The 21589-nt window shown below is 41.4% G+C and overlaps 2 protein-coding genes across 2 annotated transcripts in view; one reads left to right on the top strand and one right to left on the bottom strand.

The window, feature by feature from the left end:
• Positions 1–160: 160 nt before the first annotated feature.
• ccn1 (cellular communication network factor 1) lies at positions 161–2959 on the top strand. The gene is made up of 5 exons (XM_084723721.1): positions 161–422; positions 594–810; positions 1153–1497; positions 1617–1819; positions 1938–2959. The coding sequence occupies exons 1-5, from the start codon at positions 375–377 to the stop codon at positions 2238–2240; spliced, it is 1116 nt and encodes a 371-aa protein (XP_084579847.1). The 5' UTR covers positions 161–374; the 3' UTR covers positions 2241–2959.
• A 10992-nt stretch (positions 2960–13951) lies between these two features.
• znhit6 (zinc finger HIT-type containing 6) overlaps positions 13952–21589 on the bottom strand; it is a 38002-nt gene continuing 30364 nt past the window's right edge. The window contains 3 exon segments of the mRNA XM_084723722.1: positions 13952–14264; positions 14267–14809; positions 19109–19233. Of these exon segments, the coding sequence (XP_084579848.1) occupies positions 14221–14264; positions 14267–14809; positions 19109–19233 (712 nt within the window). The 3' untranslated portion in view covers positions 13952–14220.

The following is a 21589-nucleotide window of genomic DNA, read 5'->3' on the forward strand; positions in this document are numbered from 1 at the left end:
TCCATTTGAGAAAGAAAAAAGAGAAAGGTTTAGACAGGGTGGAGCTTAGGTCTTGGATGGAAAATGCACCGAGAAACATTCCTGGCATAGTTTGGGAACAGTTCAGCAGGCAGCCCAGGAACGACGTCAGCTTCCCACTACGGTATAAAAGTGCGGAGGTGGCCGGACCTCAGCAGACTGCAACCGCTTTACCGAGAGCTTCATCCACTCTAAAGGAGCCTCTGACACTAGAGACTACCAGAAAACACATCAAGAGACAGACGACTGACTGAGTGAGGGAATATCTAAGGACTCCTCCGAAGACAGACTATATCTACTTTACTTTTCATATAACTTGGATTCCTCTTGAACACGCAGAAGAAAATTTATCCAAGATGCTGATGCTTACTGTTGTCGTTACCTTCCTTGGAAGCCTGAACTTGGTGAGTAATTTCTCTGTTTCAGTCTGAAAGATACATGTTCACGCAGTTTTCTTTAACACAGGGAGAATGTGTCTTTAAACAGGGTGGTTTGTTTTAGTTCTGAGATATTCAGTGTGGCGTGACTTCAAAAGTTTCAGTCTTTAATAGAAGATTTTGTCGTTGGCTGTACAGGTCCTCTCCTCCTCCTGCCCCACCGTGTGTCCGCCGGAGATGCCCAAGTGCGCACCCGGCGTGAGCGTTGTCCTGGACGGCTGCGGCTTTTGCAAAGTTTGCGCCAGGCAGCTGAACGAGGACTGCAGCCTGACCGAGCCTTGTGACCACACTAAAGGGCTGGAGTGTAACTTTGGGGCCAGCTTTGCTGCTGCTACTACTCGTGGCATCTGTCGAGGTATGTATAAAGATCATCTAGCTCCAGATGTGCATGCTTTTGATGTAGTCTGTGGTAGTTTTTTTTTTTTTTTTTTTTTTTTTTAAATAAGGGGGTTTAATTTAAGAGTATGAGAACCTGTGTGATTTCAGCACTGTGGAATGCAGAGAGAAGGAAACTTAGACTAAACCTCAGAGTACAGACAGCCCACTGTGGAAGGAAAAAAGACTCCTCAGGCAGCCTGAAGAATTTCACAGTTTAACTGATCCTTACCTGGCAGCCATGTGATGTGTTCAGCAGACGTCTCGGAGCAGAGCAGGAAAGAATAACATTCCTTTCCTCCTGTTTTTTCTCCTGCTGCAGCCAAGTCAGAGGGCAGACCCTGCGAGTACAACAGCAGGATCTACCAGAATGGAGAGAGCTTCCAGCCCAACTGTAAACACCAGTGCACATGCATTGATGGAGCAGTGGGATGTGTCCCGCTGTGCCCCCAGGAGCTCTCCCTGCCCAACCTGGGCTGTGCCAACCCCAGACTGGTCAAGGTGGCAGGCCAGTGCTGTGAGGAGTGGGTGTGTGATGATGGCAAGCAGACAGACATCCTGGAGAAGCTCTTTGGCAAAGACATGTTGACTGATGAGCTGGAAAGAGATCTCACCAACAGGAACGAGCTCATTGCTAATTTCAAGGGAGGACTCAAGTCTCTACCTGGTAAGAGAGTCTTTCATCCTGTATTTTTTTGTTTTATTTCTGAATATATACAGAGAATATATTAAAATATGTTGGATTTTAAGATGCTAATGTTTTTCTTTTTTTTCTTCCAATCACAGCATTCAGACCGCAGCCTGAAGTCCACATGTTTGACACTCAAAAGTGCATCGTCCAAACCACACCCTGGTCCCAGTGCTCCAAGAGCTGTGGAACAGGCATTTCCACCAGAGTCACCAACAACAACAGCGAGTGCAAGCTGGTCAAAGAGACAAGAATCTGTGAAGTGCGGCCATGCACCCAGTCACCTTACTCCAGTCTGAAGGTAAGCTTGAGCCACCAGACTGAATGTGATGGAAGCATGCATGATACTGAAAATGCATCACTTCTCAGTGCCTGAATGCTCAACTAACCTCCATCTCTCTCTTGTTCTTCTTCTGCAGAAAGGAAAGAAGTGCAGCAGAACCAAGAAGTCCAGCCAGCCAGTGAAGTTCACTTATGCTGGCTGCTCCAGCCTGAAGAAGTACAGGCCCAAGTACTGCGGAGCCTGCGTGGACGGCCGCTGCTGCAGCCCCCACGACACCAGAACCATCCGCGTCAAGTTCCGTTGCGAGGATGGCGAGACCTTCAACAAGAACATCATGATGATCGAGTCCTGCAAGTGCACCTACAACTGTCCCCATGCCAACGAAGCCTCCTACCCCTTCTACCGCCTCTCCAACGACATCCACAAGTTCAGAGACTGATTGGTGAATAACGTCCAAACCCCTCAGCAAAGAGAAAGAGATCATCCGCAGTACTGGCAGCCAATGGCGGTCCAAATGAACGCAGGGGTGTAAATAGACTACCAAACAACTACCAACTTCTTGTTGTAACTAGATTCCCAAGGAATTGTGGGCTTACATCATGAGGACTTAATGAAGTGCACTGTTTGCTGTGACTACATCAGCATTCTTAACTAAGAACTGCTTCGTATTAATGGAGCATCTGAAGTAGCTTCGTTATGGAGCAAGATGTAATTAATATTTGTACATTTATGTTAGTCGCTGATATCAATTCACTGTGTATATTTTGATCCTTTACATCAGACATGACACAGACTGTAGACTTGTGTGTGTATATGTAGATATGCACATGCGCAACTTCAATTAGCATACCATCCTGTATCTTAAGAACAAGACACCGAAATGTAACCTCTGGACTTGTTTAACAAGTGTGTGGTTTCATTCCTTCCTGACGTGGGCATTATTGTTCATGTTTTGTGGCAGCTATTGAACTCCCTTCATGAAAAAGACAAAGCGAAACATGTCAAAGGATGAATGAATGTTTTTATTATTGTTATTAATATTATTTATCAAAAAAATGTAGCTACTTTATTTGGATATTATGTGTCATACTGGAATAAATTGTAAAATGATCTAATTTTATATGCTTCAAATAAAACTGATTTATTTATGAAATATGACACTGCCTGAGTTGAGTCTGTTCAAACTAGTCTGCAGGACAGCACAAGTGCAACACTCACATGCGCAGGGGCTTGGTGGGGGAGGACATTTAAAGTCACTTTCCCAGAGAAAATCCTCCTGTTATATCATTCTGTAGACCCAACAGATTCTCAGACAGACACTGAGCAGGGTCAGTCTGTTCTTATATAACACAACCTCGGAGCCTCTCTCTCCTGACTTTCTGTGCTTTGGAATGCCATTCTGCAGTAAGCTAGCTTGCTTTCATTTGATCTGGCTAAGCCATACACTTGACTGATTCTGAGAGGGGGGAAAAAGATTAAGTCCACGAGTAGCAATGAGTATGGGAGTATGCCAAGAATCTTAAGTGCTGCACTGAATGGGCTGGGATTAGACACCATGCAAAAAGGACAATGACTATTATTGTATACAATGGGCTGTATACAAAGAATGCATTCCCGGGGGAGCTTTTTTTCACACAGCGGAATTGCACTACCAAATTGACCTAATTCATTAGCAGTTGCTTTTAAAAGCGAATTAGTTGCATTGGCCTCTGCTGGCTCTTAAACTGCAGGGGTCTGCTAAACAGTTGTAAACAGCCCTGCGAACTGAGGAGGGCTTAAGTCTGCCTTCCAGGTTTCAGTTTAACAGGCATTAAGAAATACTATTATGAGGCAGAAACAGGCGAAGCACAGGAAACAGGGGTAACATAGCTGCTTCTGTGGTCATAGAAACTTCAAATTCAGTTTTACAGCTACTGAAACGGTGTGTTGCTACTGACACAAACACCACTTGACTTCTGCTCTCGTTTTCATAATTTATGTTTACCTGAGCTCAGATTGGTCCTTGAAGTCAGTTTTATGACCTCCATGAAATACGTGCAGTATGAAATGTATAATTAAAGAAGACAACAAGTGTCAGTCTGGAAAGGATGTTTGTTATTTTTCCTTTTTGACACAGGATCTGATGGCAGAGGCTAGCACCTGGTACAAATACCTCCAGTACAGTTTGAACTGGGGTAGGGAGAGCAGAGCTCAGGGGCAACGACAGGGAAGGGTTTCTTTTTTGATCCAGGTAGAGGGAGCGGCTCAGGAATGCAGCAGTGGCTCAGAAAGCAGACATCCTGATGGGCGGCAGATGTTGGAAAATATTTCAGAGCAACATGTTCACTTTAGCTAAGAAGATTTTCCAAATATACACAAACACTCCAAGGTCCTCGCTTGTGTCCACAAAAGGCATTTTATCTCCTCACAAACAAAAAAACTTGTCTATCTGATGCTACATGGCACGCCTGCGCAACTTTCCTGCATAGCTGCTGGAAACAAGTCTTAATCGAGTGTATTTAATAAGAGGTTGAGCAGGACACATTGCCTTTGATTGAGCTGCATACCGCACAGGATGTGCCCACTGAGGTTTTACAGATTGCTCACATGAAAGGCTTCTGAGGTTTACCTAATCACAAAGATGTGTGGCTGCCCCTTGCAGCCTGGATTTACAGTCCAAACACTTTCAGGGAGCCCTGTTTTTGCTCCTTCCCTTTCTGTTGCTTCCTGAAGAAGAAAATTTCCATCTCAGTCCATCAGAGTTTGGAAAGTGCCATGCAATCAGACTGTCATTTGTCTTGTTAACACAATGCAGCTAACTTGGTTATGTAATGGCACCTGTATGTTATGTGAGCAGTCCTTTCGGTCATCCGTAGCATTCCTTTATAGTGTATAGTGTCTGAGAAAACCAAAAGATGTGAAAAATAAATTATGGTGTCCTGGCCAACGAAGCCCCAAACCTGTAAAATCTATTGCTCTCAGACACACAGGCAAACAAGGCTCTTACACACACGTGCCCCTGCAATTAAATCACTCAGTGACTACCTCATTCCCTAAACCCAAAATGTGTTTATATGACAAAGACATTAGCATTAAAGCTTCATCGAGCACTACGTAATGCTGTGCAACCAGAAGCTAACAGGATCGAAAGTGGCCATTACAACATGCTGGAAGCTGCTGAGCACTGATGTCAGCTATTTTACAGCCCTCTTGTCTATAACCTCAGGTTAATATTCACTGTTATAAGGAACCCAGGGGCAAGAAGCAAGGAGGGTTAGAGGCTGGCCATCAAGTGCAAATGCAGAGGCAACCACTTGTTTTATAAAGCGCCATCTGCTGGACAAAATAGGAAAAAGCAGTCTGTGTTTGAGCAGTCTGTGAGACTTACTAACCTGATTACACCTGCATATTTTAAAGACAAATTGCTATATGTGCTTCACATGTTAATTAGTATATATTTATGCACTACCCTGATTAAAAAATAGGGATGCTGTGTAAAGCGTAAATAAAAACAGAATGAAATGATTTGCAAACACTTTTCAACTTGTTTTCAATTGAATACAGTGCAAAGAGAAGATATTTAATGTTCAAACCGAGTGACATTATTGTTTATGTAAATATAGACTCATTCTGAATTGCCTAGAACTGTTCTAGATGGCTAGAACATTTTTAAATAAGTTGAGTCAGCACCAAGAAAAGGCTGGGAAAGTTGTGAAATGCTCAAAAAAAAAAAAAAAAACACCTGTCTGGAACATTTTACAGCTAAACAGGTTAATGGGGTGAGGGTCACCACTTTGTGAGAAACTGTGGCCAAATAGTCCAACAGTTTAAGAAAAACATCTCTCAACAGAAAGTAATTTAGGGATTCCATCATCTACAATCCATATTATCACTAAAAGGTCCAGAGAATCCAGAGAAACTTCTGCACGTGAGGGACAAAGCAAAAATCCAACACCGACTGCCTGTGACCTTTGACCCCTCAAACAGCACAGCACTAAAAAATAAGGACAATACCAAAGTGAAAGCCAGATATCAACAACATCCAGAAATAGTGCAGACTTCACTGGGGCTCAAGATCATCTGAGGTGGACTGATGCATGAAGTGCAAAAGTGCAATGTGGCCCAATGAGTCCACATTTCAGATTGGTTTCATAAGTTATCGACGCTGAGACCTCTCGGCTTAAGAGGAAAAGGACCAGATTGTTACCAGCAGTAACTTCAAAAGCCAGCCTCTATAATGGTATGAGGATGTGTTAGTGCCCATGGCATCATGACTAAATGTCACATCTGTGAAGGCACCTCTGATGCTGGAAGCCACATACAGGTTTTGGTGCAACATATCCTGCCAATCCAGGCAACGTCTTTTTCAGAGACGTCCCTGCTTATTTCAGCGAGACAACGCCGAGACGCGTTCTGCATGTGTTGTAACAGTGTGGCCTCATAGTGAAAGAGTTCAGGAACCACACTGACCTGCCTGCAGTCCAGAACTGTCTCCCACTGAAAATGTGCGACACATTATGAAGCAAAAAATATGACAACAGAGACCCTGAACTCTTGAGGACATCATCAAGCAAGAATGAGAAAGAATTTCACTTTAAAAACTTCAACAATTAGTGTCTTCAGTTCAGAAAACACTCACTGAGTGATGATGTAACACCATGGTAAACATGCCCCTGTCCCAGCTTATTTGGAACATGCTGCAGGCATCAAATTCAGAATGACGTTTATCGGTTTGAAAATTAATATCTTGTTTTTGTACCATATTCAGTTGAATATAGGTTGAAAAGGTTTTGCAAATCGTTGCATTCTATTTTTATTTAAGTTTTACACAATGTCCCCACTTTTTTTGAAATTGGGATTGTATTTTCTTATTACATGTTAAATTTTTCAGTAAAACAAAGTGATGCATAAGACATCCATCTGCCAGATCTTGAGAGGGTGTGGGACCCTCTTGCTGCAATCAGCATGCAACTCATCTGACACACCCTTCAGATCCCCATCTGCAATTACATAAGAATAACTGATGAGCGGGCTTAGGGGAAAATCAGAGTCAATTCCCTCCCAGGCTGTTGGATTGTTCAGTCTGTCCCCAGAGGGCTGCTGGCTACTGGAGTGATTATTTGCTCAGACAAGCTGAGCATTGATGGGAGAGGCAGCACTGAGTCTTTGGGCATCTTGAGTCTCAGCCCAATGGAGACAATGTTGGACTGAATAATCTCCAAGGCGGCACATACTGTCGATAGCTGAACTAATGTTGGCATACAATGCTTTCACTATTGTTTAACATGGGCAGACAGATGACATCATTGTAATTTTGCCATCATTTCCCTTTAAATGTTTAAGGGATTTAAAACACTGCAGCTCCTTTCTTTCGACAACTGCCTCCCAAGATGGCTAAAATGAGAAACATCATGGATATAAAATGCGGAGGGTGGATGTCGAGAACTAAATGCAGAGGCGTAAATTACTGCCACTTCCCTCCATCTACTGCCTTTGCTTTTCATTATGCTGAACCAGGTTTTTTGTCACGTAAAGTGACTGAAAAAGGTGCACACAAGTGTAAGTGTAATAAACATAAATGCAACGCTTTATCTGGGGAGTCCAAAGTGAACACTGAACATACAGGAGACAGATGTAAAGTGAATGTTCAATCGAGTTTTACCGAATATTTTGCCGCATTTCCAACTTAATCTCAACTTTTAACTCTACACATATCCCTATAATTAATATCTACAATTCCTACATCTACAGACTGTATTTTAAACTATTCTGTCACCTGTAACATTAAGTTCATCTACAGCAAACTGTGATGTTTGTGATCACTGCCTTCTGGTTTCCAGGCAGATATGCTCACATTTAACAATTAAACTTTTATTACAATGCATCTTTATTGAATGCTCGATTCTGATTGGTCAGTTGTGTTATTTTAAAGTAGGTTATTTCTGAAGAGTAGGCCACTGCTTTGGACAAACTTATGATCATAGAGTTTGGAGATCTTAGCAGAAGCAACAAAATTGTTTTTAAATTGCTAAAAAAAAAAAGAAAAATCACTTTAAATTAACATTTTGTGTCAAACGTGTAATAAGGGGGATAATGTACAGCAAGCGGATCATTATTGCCAGATAAATGCCTTCATGGTGATGAAGACCCTGCATCACCCATCAGGATTTATTCTGCAGTGATGACCTGTTCACTGTACATTATCCTTTATATAAATGCTGGTCACATAAATGCAGAGAAACTATATTAAACTTTTCTTCCACAGATCATTTAACTTCACCACAATAATTGATGTCATAAAACACAATGCTCTCGGTCATCATTTAAAAATGCGATTTGACTTCTTAACCAGTGGTTGGCCTCAGAATTAGGATTTTGCTGATGTTCATGTGGAACACTAAGTGACAAGAGTGATGTATTTTCCTACTCTTTTGTCTCCCCCATGCTGGGTTATAGCTGCCCGTTTTCCACTGTTGTGAAGGGTTGAGGACTAATAAGGCCTTAGTCATTATAATGCCACCCATTTTCCCCTATAACACAATTTCTGATCTCTTCTGCATCTTTTGATCTTTAGAGCTGACAATTGTTGCGCCATGGAAACGTAGCTAATGAGTGGCAACTATGAGTCGAGGCTTCGTGCAGTTAAAAACCTGCCTGTTGGCCTCTCTTTGTCACCAGCAGCAATTAAGCAAACACGCAAAGAAACAGACAAGAGTTTTAAAGGGAGAAGCACACAGACATGCACTTATCACATGTGGCCTTACATTAAGTAGTTTTAATGCCACAGTCTGTAGATAAAAACTGACAGACTAAGCAGAATAGATGGTACGGCTCAAAGTGATGACATTTGGGATGTTGCATGAGAAAGGAAAATGGCATGGCATTTTGAACATTTTTATCTCTGAGCTGCAAAGACGTGATGGTGCATACTTAATAGAAGTGTAGAGGATTTCAGCTAACAGAAAGCTTTCTGAATGTCATATCCAAGGTCAGGTGTGATAGACTCCTTTTCAGCATGTTCTTCGCCTGCACAAATGGACACGTGAAGTGCACCTCCACAGAGAGGCATTCAAGATTCTGATGCTTGAATCACTTCACTTCCTTGGCTTATTTAAATGCGAAGGAGCACCAATTTCATTCCAAGCATCTTCTTGATGTCTGAGCTGCACACACCATCCCGGATTTAATGACTATAAATGAAGTTTGAAACATATTAGTAAAATTCCTGCATCGCTGCCTGAGTCAATCCTGCACCAGTCTGCCTGTAGATCTCACACTCCATCTTAGTCTCACCGATTCTAAAATACTTGATCTACTTTGCGAAGGGGCAGCATTTGAGACACTTGGAGGTACAGTGTCTCATTCCATCCGCTTCACTCTCAGCCACATATTACCCCAGGACATGACCAGACACACCAACTTAAACTCAACTGCAACTAAAGCCAAAAACAAGATCAAACCTGGCAGATCATTTGATATGACTTCAAAGTTAATCATCATTTGCCATCAATCATCTTGGCCTAAGGTGTTTTTTTGACAGTCCATGACAGGGATAAATGCCCACTAGCGAGTCCCCCTGTAGAACTGGAGTCCCTTGGCTGTGGCCTCTCCAGGACCCCAACCCAGAGACCCCAAGGCTGTATAATTTGAACCATTGAATGGTACCAATCTGACAGCTGCGACAGTGTCATTCCCTGTTGAAAATTCTGATAGCAGGACCATGAATCACAACACCCCTGGTGCTGATCCAGCTACAAACCATTCTTCTTTTCTCTCACCTCATTTCCTGTTGTATCACAAAAAAAACTTTTTTTTAATAAAGGTAAGAAAATTTGCCCCAAAGCACTTGAACCTGATACTGATGTTTGCAAGGGAAAGCCCAGTTATTGGAGACCTACTACTCCATGTCCAAAGAGTGTGTCCATGTCCCTGCATCAATTGGCAACACACTAAAAGCTGGACCTTGTTTCCCTGATCTGGCACAGTCACTCCCTCCCAAAGACAAAGTGTGCCTAGTGTGATCCATCACCTGAGACAAGTTTACTTTCGGAGACCCTATCAGGAGCTAATGACAGCACAGCACGCACGGTCATGGAGACTCGTCTACCATGATAAAATTACTTTTATGCTTTGGCGCTGGCAACAGTCGCGGTCAGATGCATTGTGTTTTCAAGTTGTCCATCTGTCCCAATCTTCTGAATACAATATCTCAAGAATGTCTTGAGGGAATTTCTTCGAACTCGGCACAAATGTCCATTTGCACTCAAGGATGAACTGATTAGAATGTGGTGGTCAAACGTCAAGGTCACTGCCACTGTCATATTACATTATGAGTATTATATCATAGTTTTTGCTATGTCATTTAAATAGCTGTATGTGCTTAAATGCAATCTCAAAAACTGCATCACTATATCAACCAGATTCAATTCAACGTTTGCTGCTGGGAAATGAAAGTTGAGGTTAGATTGATAGCTACATCTCATTAGGATGATGTTAACCTCTTTTAACTTGTAACCCATTAAACTGTTGAGATTCGGCGAGGTTTGCAGACAACTGAGACACAGCAGTTACAGTGAAGTAGCAGAGAGAAAATGTGACCAGAAAGTCTCACGAGGCAGCGGCAGGTGCTCTAAAAACAACTTCAATACGATAACTAAAGGCTGATAATAAAAGAATAACAGACAACAAGCCGGCTGTGTTGGTTCAGACTGTCAGATTGACACAAGACAGACAAAAGGGAGCAAGTGAATCACTTCCTGCAAACAACTTACTTGGGATCAGTCTCCGAGGTGACTGTGGCGACAACATTGCTGGACTGTTTGTGTTGAAGTGTGACAGTGACGTTGGTTTATCTCCGAGCTCAGGAAGAATTCAGTCTGCCAAAGTCTCTGGAGCATTCATTCATTTAATAAGTAATATTCATGCAGTGCACAAACTCCAAACAGTCCTCCAAACAAATTCAGGCTTTATCTTAAATGTGACCTGCATGCTATGAGTATGGATTTAGGAGAGAAACATAAGGGAAAATCACAACGACTGAGTCTGTGCATCCTGAAAAGGTGATGTTTTTGTTCACAAAAGACAACTTGTGGAATTGCAAAATGAGTGTCTTCAGATTTTTTTAATAACTCTGAGCTCAGTATTTCTCTTTGGGAAAAACAGATGGCCTCAGTGAGATAAGCGAAAGTGGTTGAATGTCAATTCAATTCAAAATGTGAAATATGCAATAAAAATTGTAGACTTGGTTGCAGATGAAAAGTGTTTGATTTTGATCACTGAAAATGTTTTCCATTTATTTTGGAGGTTCTGCTTGATAAATGATTCTTAATATGCCTAATGACAACCAGTGAAGTGTGGAGTGTGAAACTGGGTGACATCAGGCTCTGGGAACATGATTTTGTGCTTCAGGACCTGCTTCTGCTGGTGCAGGGCCGCCAACATTAGCCTGTTCTGAAGAAGGCCACCGCAGCAGAGCTGTGTCCCGAAGCCGGTCTCATAAAAAAAAAAAAAACAGCTATGCACAAAGCACAATTGAGCCCTGCCCACCAAATCAAGACTAATTAAGTGCAAACCAACTAGAGAAATTTCAAAGGGCAATTTCCGTAAATTGGAGGAATTATTTCCAATGCCTGCGCTCTCCACGGACTAAAAACAGCTCAAATTTACTTTTAAGAGCAAACAGAAACAAAAGCAGAGCTTTTGTGTGGTCGCATCGAGTAACTTTATTGAGATAGAAAATTAAGAGAACTGCTAAAATAAAATGGCTGGTAATTCAACACAGGCAAAGCCATGACAAAAGAAGGAACAGATGTGTAGGCACCAGAAGTTACTACGTTTTGTTTTGATCCACTTGGTGATATGTCAGGCCAACATAAGTTTCTAACCAGTGGTTTAGCCTGCTCAACAGGTGCCAAATGCTAAAGTACTGTATGTTTTTGATTCTGTATGAAATACAGATTTTGAATCTGTAAAACAGATAAATCAGCAGTCAGTATTAGTAAAATGCTCATTGCTGTGGATGGCATGAGAAGGTCTAACACAGCACCACTGTGGACTGGCAGGAGGACATAGTAACCTTGTTGCTTGTTTAAAGGAATAGTTTGACATTTTGTGAAATACTCATTCATTTTCTTACCCTAATCACACCGTCATACCTGTCCAGTAAATATGATGCTACAGCCAGAAGCAGGTTAGCTTAGTTTTGCAAAAAGACTGGAAACAAGAGAGAAAAAGCTAGCCTGGCCCTGTCTGAAGGTGACAAAATCTGCACACCAGCACCTCTAAAGCTCACAAGTTAACACATTATATTTGTTTGTTTAGGCCATACAAAAACTGAAGTCTATAGGGTATGTGTGAGACTGCTTTTGGCATTGGTAGGTGAACTTTGGCAGAGGCAGCTGTTTCCCCATTTCCAGTCTTTATGCTAAGCTAAGTTAACCAGCTGCTTGCTGAAGCCTTGTATTTAACAGACACGAAAAGGGTCTTTGATCTTTGATTAAAACTTGTCAGCCCACTTTTGTACATTTGTACATTTGCATGACACATTTCTGCAGCAAAAAATAAGCAATGCTTTGGGGTATTATATTTATTCAGCAAGCTATATGAAGAACCAGCTGGATATCATATCAGCACAGGTTTTGAAATGTACGGCAAAACCTGAACAGGAACAATAAAACTGCACTAATGTCGAGCAGTACATGAGTGAGGGGTCTCTGTGTCCTCCCTCGCCAAGGGATGCGCAGTCAGATGTGAGATCATTGCCTGTGACTGCAAAAGGGTGGAAAATGCGTCATCACAGCCCAGACATCAAAGAGCGCCCGTCCATAGGGGTTAACATCCAAAAGAGGTTAGCGGAGGTTATAAAAACACATCTATAAACACAGGCCCCACCAATGAGCCATACTGTCAGTTATTACTGGCACTCTGTTGTCGTAATAAACTAACATTAGGTAAGAATTCGGTACATGAGGCACCGCATACGTCAGAACATTCACACGGGGAGACACCCCAGAGGTGTCAGAAAAACGAGCGTGTCAACATTAGCTTTTATTAGCTGATGGAAAAATGAGACTAATGGACTCGCTGAGAGAGAATTTTGTTGAACTTCAAAGGTGAAAGAGGAACAGCGTGGGGCTGGTTTCCCTTAGCTTTCAATTAAAACAAATAGTCAACAGACGGACGTTACCTAATCAATGTCAAACACAAAGGCACGTACTTCTGAGTGTGATGTGGTAACACTTCTAACTGCTGAGCACCATAATAATACAACTACAAAAAAGTTGGGATAAAAACATAAATAAAAACGAAATGCAAAGACTTGCAAAAACCTTTTGACTTATATCTAATTGAATATAGTTCAAAGACAAGTGATTTAATGTTCAAACTAATCAATCTTATTGGTTTTCATCAATATACGCTCATTCTGAACTTGATGCCTGCAACTCACTCCAAAAAGGCTGGGACAGGGGCATGTTTACTCTAGTAGCTGCGCTCTTACTATGAAGCCAGGCTGTTGTAAAACATGCAGGATGTGTCTTGGCATTGTCTTGCTGAAATAAGAGGACACGCCACTGTAAAAGACGTCGCCTGGATGGCATCATATGTTGCTCCAAAACCTGTGTTTCCACATCAGTGGTGCCTTCACAGATGTGACAGTTGGTCATGCCATGGGCACAAACACTAACCAACTTGTCAGGCTACAGCACACAATCTTAACTTGTATTTGTATACGCAGCGACAAACTGTACTGTGTATACTGACAACGTTTTTCCTAAGTGTTTACAAGCCCATGTAGTGTCCCTTCTGCAATTATATGGGTGTTTAGTGCAGTTGAAAATGCGGTGCTGAATGAGAGCCGTTCACAGGTATTCATTGTTGGTTTTCAGTCTTGCTCCCTACATGCAGAGATTCTCTGAATCTTTTAATGATATTCTGGATTGTAGATGGTGAAATCCATAAACATTTTTCTTACTGTATGTTATCATTAGTAATGTAGATATACACAGCTATAACACAGAAAATTATTTTAATGTAATGCAGATAGTCAACCATGGTTTCAGAAGTAAAGAACATTGAAAGTTAATTGATAAACACATGATAAATATTATATTTTTGGTCTGATACTACTGTCTGCATCCACCACAGATGTGCCGAGAATACAACACAAAAAAGTTTCCAAAAAATGTCTTTATTTAAGATTGCTTTCAGACAGATCGGGTAAATTTAAATTATAAAGATAAACATTGAAATGATTTGACGTTTATACAATGATACAATAAAATACATACAATACAACCATTGTTCTTTCAAAACAATCTGTTTAAAACAACTGAAAACACTGTTGGGCTGCACTGGTTCACGGCACCCTGACACAAGATTGATGACTTCCTGTCAGATATGTCAGCCTCCACAATCATTTCATGCTGAACATCTGGGCATTATCATTCCAATACACAGCTGTCAGCAGCATTAGCTGACTCATTTCGTCATGACAGCGACGGGAATGAACAGGCCTCGGCTCTTTCACAGCATCCTCCTTAGTCATGCTGACCTCAGCACTCTATCTGGCAGCTGAACTGTCATCGGTGAACTCGGTGATGGCCTCATTTATACACTGATGCCTGCTGCTCCTGTCACTGTGTTTACAGACACCAGTATAAACATTAACGTCTGCTGGGTCATCTTCAGCCACCTCTGGGTCATTACCAGGACTTTTGGCATCATCACAACTCTTAGCACATGAGGTATTTTCTCCAGCATTTCCTTCCTCCTCCTCCTCCTCCGTCTCTTCATCACTACTGTCTATGATCTCCCCCTCCTCTGGCTCTTCCTCCCCTGCTTCTTTCTTGGCCTTTTTCTCTTGAGGAGGTTCAGTTTCACAGCTGGTCTCTGGGGTTCCTGTCCAGATGTTGGTTCCCCCTGAGGTGCAAGCCCCTTGTAGGAATGGTGAAACAAGGGTCACATTCTCCTTCTTGTGGTCCGCCCCTTTGTTCTTTGTTGCAAAACTACTGCAGGCTGCCGCAGGTTCAGCTGAAATAATATGACCCCATGTGTGTATAAAAAAGCATGATTAAACACGGCCCTTGCAACAGTAAATTCTCACAGGTCCAAACATGCACACAAGTGATCAGAGTGGTCAGTTGCACAGCTGGGGTCATGCGTTAACAGACATGGTGAGAAAAGAGAAGGACAGTAAAGACGGTTTGGGACGGATGACGTTATGGTTTGGCTCCATGCTGGCCTCCAGATATAGGCAGTATGCCAAGCAATTAGTTATGCAATAAAGAAGGGTGGACGTGTGGAAGAAAGGCTGCAGAATAAATGACTGTAAAAACGATAATTGTGAATTATAAGCAATTACTCCCCAACATGATCTCCCCGCAGTCCATTTGTGGAAAATTCACTTTAAACCTCAGACACTTTTGCCAGCACATTTTCATTTGCCTTTATCCTAACAATTGGTTATCCAGCTGAGCCTATAATATGAGGGAATAGTGTAATTCAGCTTCTCTTCTTTGTGCTGTAACATGAGACACAATTAAAAAGCTACGTCTATCTCCCATTAGCTGTTTATCTTTGGCATGGACCATTTACATACCAATTACACAAATTAAATTAAGAGTTCCACTATTTTTTTCCTCATAAATTTGAGGTAGATTATCATAAATATCTTGAGTTCAGCTTTAACTGCATTTTCAACTGACTATGAATAAAGATTCACACCTGCTTTAGTCTAATACTGACAATAGAACAAGCATTTTTGAGTATAATATTAGTTGTTTTTTGGTTTTAATCCTGTCATTCGAGACCTGCCAATAAATCTTACTTGTGTAGCCGGGGTTCACTGAGGAGCATGACTGAGATGTCTCACTTATGGGAACTGCTGCCTCTCATATTCACATAAGTAAGCACTTTATTATGGCAGCAAAGAGGCTGGCAGCAGGGCTGCCATGGAGAGGAAATTCTGCCACCGATTAATAAACTCCTGACAACACTGATGTTACAGATTACACAAAGCTATGAGCAATGACATTTAATATCTGTAACGTTGGAGTGCTTACTTTGATCACTAGATCTTTAGATCTTCCTGTTCTTTGAACAAAACTAATGCAAACCAAAACAGTTGGTTCATTATTATATTTTGAGTTTCCAGGTCTATCAAACAGACTCCGACAATTGTAGTTGACGTCCACAGATGAGTTGTAAAATTATGCTAACATTAAACACATGCTGGCTGTTAGCTTCTTATTTGGTTGGTGTAACCAAAGTACTCTTAGTTAGACAAATTAATAAGAGCTAAAACATTCATGGTTTTGTACTGAACAAAGAATATTCACAATTATGTCTGCTTGCACTCCACAACTGTTTGGTGAAGCAGCAGGAGTACTGGTGTAGGAGGTAAAGTAATGAACTGCTGTGGACAGGGTCAGCAGGTAAATGATTCTCTGCCACCTAAAAAAAGTTCATACCAGACTAAGCGTATGCTATGTTTAGAATATTTTCACCATTTTACCTTTCTGTCAGAGAGCCTTTTCCAAAGGGAAACTGTTGTTATTTGAGCCAATTATCATTCTCTTCAAAGCCACAGACTCCTCTGGCAAAATCAATCATTTTACCTCGTGGAATGCAGGAGTTGTTGGTCTTCCACTATCTCAATCCATTACTTTGTGTTATTGTGTGACTTCTGTGATTAAAAGGGTTAGTTAAGATTCAAGAAAGTCACACAACAACACAAACTAACAGATCAAGGAAGTGGTGGACCAGTAAAATGCCTGGTTTTGCCAATGGAGTCTGGTTGGTTTGAAGAGAGTAATAGTTGGCTTTATAAATCAGCAGTTTCCTGTCAGAAAAGACCATCTTACGACATGGTGAAGTGTTGAGCTCACGTTTGTTTCTTTTTTAAAGCTCAGGTACTTTCAATACTATTAAATGTTACTATTGTATTATTTTTGAACATGCTGCATTGAAAAAGTATCAATACTTTATTACCTATGACAATCATAGATACAATAATAAGTTTAAAATCCAACTCCTGCTATTCTGTGCTGCAACTCAACTGCTGCTGCTGTACACTGCATACACTTTTGGTTTATAATTTTAGCATCCGTCATGCAAATAAGTCTTGATAACACACAGTGGATATGTGAACTCAACACCTGTAAACCCTGCTACCACAGCAAGCCTAGCTGGCAATCGTGACGTCTCCACCAGATATCTTTACCTGTATAACAAGGCCAGCTTAATTTTCCTCAAACTGGAGCACCAATGTCTGGCGCCGGGTGTTAGTTTATCAGGGATTCCAGCTCAGCTCATTTCCCCGTAGGTAGATTTGATCCTACTCTAGCATGTTTGCAAACCATAATGCGGCTTTGCTTACTCGTTGGTAAAAGTTGTTTTGGCTACATCTTGCAGTAAGAGAAGCCTGCAGTCGCCTCATGCTAACACTCTGACATGACAGAATGCTGTGAAGAGTAATAGGTTTCTAATTTTTTTTGGCGTATGTGTCATTTCTGTCTACATTTTCTCCATGATTTATTACTTAAATGCTTTCTCCCTCTGTGCACCTACAAAAGGGCAATTACATTTGGAATTAAAAGGTTATTTGAAAATCTGACCCAAATAACAGTGAGGGAAAAAATGTCGAAGAGATGCTGGCTCAGAATCAATAAGGCCTCAAAAAAAAGAGGCTTGACTGTCTGAATGTAGTTTAAACAAGAATACAGATCAGCTGTAGGCTGCATGGTTGGAGGCTGCCAGACTCTCAACATTACTTTATCCTCGCTGGATGTGTCACTGCCACAGTGTCCGATTGCTCTTTATCACTTCCTGCCCAGCTTCCCAGGCCCTGGCATGTGCAATTATCAGGATGTTTCTATGGCTAACATTATAGCAAAACAGCATGGCACCAAGGCCTTATCACTGAAAACACACACACGCTCTCAGACTAAAAATGACCTCATTCGTCATTCATCCCGTCTGGGTCTGACGGTATAATGATAATGGGTTAGTGTGGTCTTTTGTGACCATATTAACTCGAATGAGATAAACACAGTCTGACCACACTGTGAGCAAATCGCCTTCTTCATGAAATGCAGTCCTGCTCTGTCACGATTCTTTCTGGCCCTGAACGTCTGGCACCGGAGCAGACCCTCAAACAGGTGACAAAAACCACAGGCTGATGTCCTTTTTTTCTCATCTCCTGTCATTTAACAGCTCATGAGGTCACCGTTCTAACAGTAAGCCATGTTTGATCCTCTTTCTGGACACGGTCGCTGCTGAGGTTAAGTTGGTGTGTGTGATGCTGTGCAGAACACCCTCATTTCCGTTGGGGTAGCATGTTGCCATAGTGAAAAATAAGGGAAAAGGGAGTCTTAAAGTCTCAGCTGGAGAAACCAGGACATGATACAATGCTGCTGGAATTGGCGTATACAGCCTACATGGGGTTTTGACTTATGTCATATGTCAACTCTATAGCTATAGCATACATAGGTGAAAGGGGAAGCATAAAGCTGAACACAGTGACGCGGAGATGATTTTTTTGTTAATAGAACAACAGAAGGTTAGTGTTGGTGTAGTAGCTTAGTAGCTTAAATGACCAGTGTGCAGGATTTACTGGCACCTGCAGTTGTAGATTGCGAACACCTCGCCTCACTCTCGCATTCCAAGTTTGGAGAAGAAACTAAAGCTGCAAAACTTTCGTTAGGAGAGCTGAGAGCAAAAGGCCGTGTCTTGAGCCTAGAGTTGCTCATTTTGGCCTAACATCTTTGATCTACTTATTATTTTGTTATGGCACTACCTTGATGAGTTGGAACAGCAAAAAGTTTACTTCAAAAAGTATTTTATTTACTACTTTTATATGCAATATAGAAATGATGCTGCTGCAATAAAACTCAGACAGACTGAGTGACATCTGTTGTGCAATGTTTTTGGAAATATCAGTCATGAGATAGAGTCTCTAGAAGTGTATGGTTTAACTTTTTCACATGGTCTAGCAAAAGAAAACAACAATAGTCACAATAAATCATAATTCGTGATAGTATCGAATCAGGAGATAAGTACATCGTCCCAGACTGAAGAAACACGGCGGTTTAACATGGAAGAGGACCTGCTCTCTTTGTAGATATAAATTCTAAAGTAATGAAAACATTATCATTCTTATTTTCAGGTCATTAGACACTAATTAAAACATACTTATGAATAGTATATTCTATATCTACCATATTCTTGCAATAAATCCCTGCAATTCATACACACTGGACATTTAAGGATAGGACTGACAAAAAAAAAAAATCATGACATTTAAAGCTAGATAAGGGAAGCTTTTTTTACCTGGTCCTTTCAGTGGATAATCCTTCCACTGATCTTTGAGTACGACATGCAGCACAGGATATTCTATCAGCGTTTTGTAGCTCAGGTTGTCCCTTAGGCTCTTGTGAATGTCCAACTGATGGTACCTATTTCAGACAAAATTGAGGCACAGAAAACACAAAGAGGTCAGTACAAGACAGCTCAGTTACGGCATCCTGGATAAATTATGCGACATTACCCTCATTGTAGGTAATTTCAAGGGTTTATAGGTGCTAAGTAGTAACAAAGACAGAGAAAACATGGGCAGTGTTGTTGAAACTCTTTAACTGGCGACTGTGGCTCTTTATTTCCAGCCGCCTGTGGCACGTCGATGGCTGAGAATCTTTTGAGGATTGATAGAGATTTGAGTCATGGTTTGGCACACTCAAGATCCTACTTGGTGTTCGTCTCAAGAGATGGAAACTGACTTTACCAAGAATCAACAACATCTCTCACAAGCACATGAAGCGGCTCCATTACCCCTCCTTTAGCTCTTTGTCTGAGATGACATCAGTCTAGTCTTGTCTCTAAGTAGTCCTGTCATGCATTAGGGATGGTCATAAATCACCAGACTAAATAGTTAACTGGATTCTTGGGAGAAAATTCTCGCCTATACACTCAACTGATTCAGAACCATCCAGCTTAGGCTGTCATCACTGAAACACAAGGCATCATATATTTTGGATATACACAGTAACTGGCACCATCCCCACCAACTGTCAGACCCCTGCCAGACAGAAGATCATTGAGCCATTGTTTGTTTTGCTAAAAGCACAAGCAGACTGAGAACCGCCCAGGTAGACACCCACTCCCAAAGCCAATCAAAGCAGTCTGCTATAATGTGACATTTACAGGTCTTTACTGGCGGGCCAGCTTCCAAGAAGCCCTCCCTCCTGGAGGACTTTCTCTTCGGTGGGCTAAAGATCATTTCGCATGCTCCCACAAATAAACGGCAATATGTGCTGGCACTTCCTGCAGGACAGGATGAAGGAATGAAGCGATAGCCTGTGGGTCTGAGAGCACACAGGAAATTTCTTGCCACAGTACAACAAATGGTTGCAGGGTATTTCTGGCACATGTCCACATCAGACGAGTAGAAATAGCCTATGTAGAGATGGACATGATGTTTGGCACATGGATTCTAGGGTAGGAAGAAAAAAGCACCATTGATAGGGTCAAAGGTTAAGAGATATAACTAAGATCGTATATGCATAAAAAATATTGTGGCAAGCAAAACCAGGACATCTACATGGACTGCATCCATCTGCAATGTGCATGCCAGACAAATACCATTTCCATTTCATTTGTTTTTATGTCGAACTTGTAATGGATTAATCTTCACGGATGTTTTTTATTTGGGTAAATATACAAGCTAAACTAAAACAGGAGTGTTTGTGAACAACAGTGAAAGAGGGGTAGATGGCAAAGCAGATTGCGGCTCCCTGTGGTGTTGGTGGGATTGTTAAAGTTCCAGCCATTTCTAGAAACACGGCTGGATGACTCAGCCAAGAACACGCACACATCTGGTCTCTATATAGTGTTCTAGTGAATGAACAGAACAGCGGGTAAGACTGATGTTCTCTTCAGGGAGGTTCCTATTGTTTTCCCCTCCACTGCTAAGACCCATCACTGAGGATACCGCAGTGGTAAGGTGCAGGGACAAAGGAACATTGCAAATATTTTGGTATTTGACAGGCAATGTTTCTGATAACAAAAAATAATGATGAATCTAGTGCAACATTAAGTTGGACATGTCCATGGCTGTCAACTAGTTGGTACTAGCATTGTTTTGTGAAACTGACTCACTCACTCTGGACACTGTTCACATGCTGCTGGCTGCTTTTATTATTTTTTTTAATGTCGGCTTGTTTTTGTTGTTGTTGCCAATACTTTGTCCTCAGTGTTAGGAGTCAAACATTAGCCAAGTATGCACATTTTGGACAACTGAAATTGTGAACTTCAAATGATCTAAAGGCATTACAATTTATTATGAGTGCTTCACATTAAAATACAATTATTGTTGATCTTCATGGTCTTCATCACTGATTGTTGCTTTGATCTTAAAGCCATCCACCACCATCCAAAGCATCAACCTTTATAATATACAGGAGGCTTTTGGATTTCTTTTCTTTTGTTTGCATTTTTTGTATTGACCGTTAAATCTGCTAGGCATTGGATACTTTTGATTTCCCCAAACTCTGTGCTGGAATTGGACCATCACTACAACTGGAGGTGGATGGCAGAGGCAGTCAAAAGCAGAATATTTTGAATATATTTAGACAGACAAGAAACATTTCTAACTTCTTTGCTGGCACTTTGCTACAATTATCCAGTAAACACTCAACTGTTGCCAATTTTGAACCATTCTGCTGCTTAACCTAGTCAAACCAAGCATTACATTTTGGTCACGAAACCTATTCAAGTGTTTTCCTCTGTGTTGTTTTGGCGGTTCAGTCCCATTCC

This window comes from Lutjanus erythropterus, chromosome 7 (assembly GCF_056507025.1).
Source record: "Lutjanus erythropterus isolate fLutEry1 chromosome 7, fLutEry1.hap2, whole genome shotgun sequence".
NCBI classification, from domain to species: Eukaryota; Metazoa; Chordata; class Actinopteri; order Lutjaniformes; family Lutjanidae; genus Lutjanus; species Lutjanus erythropterus.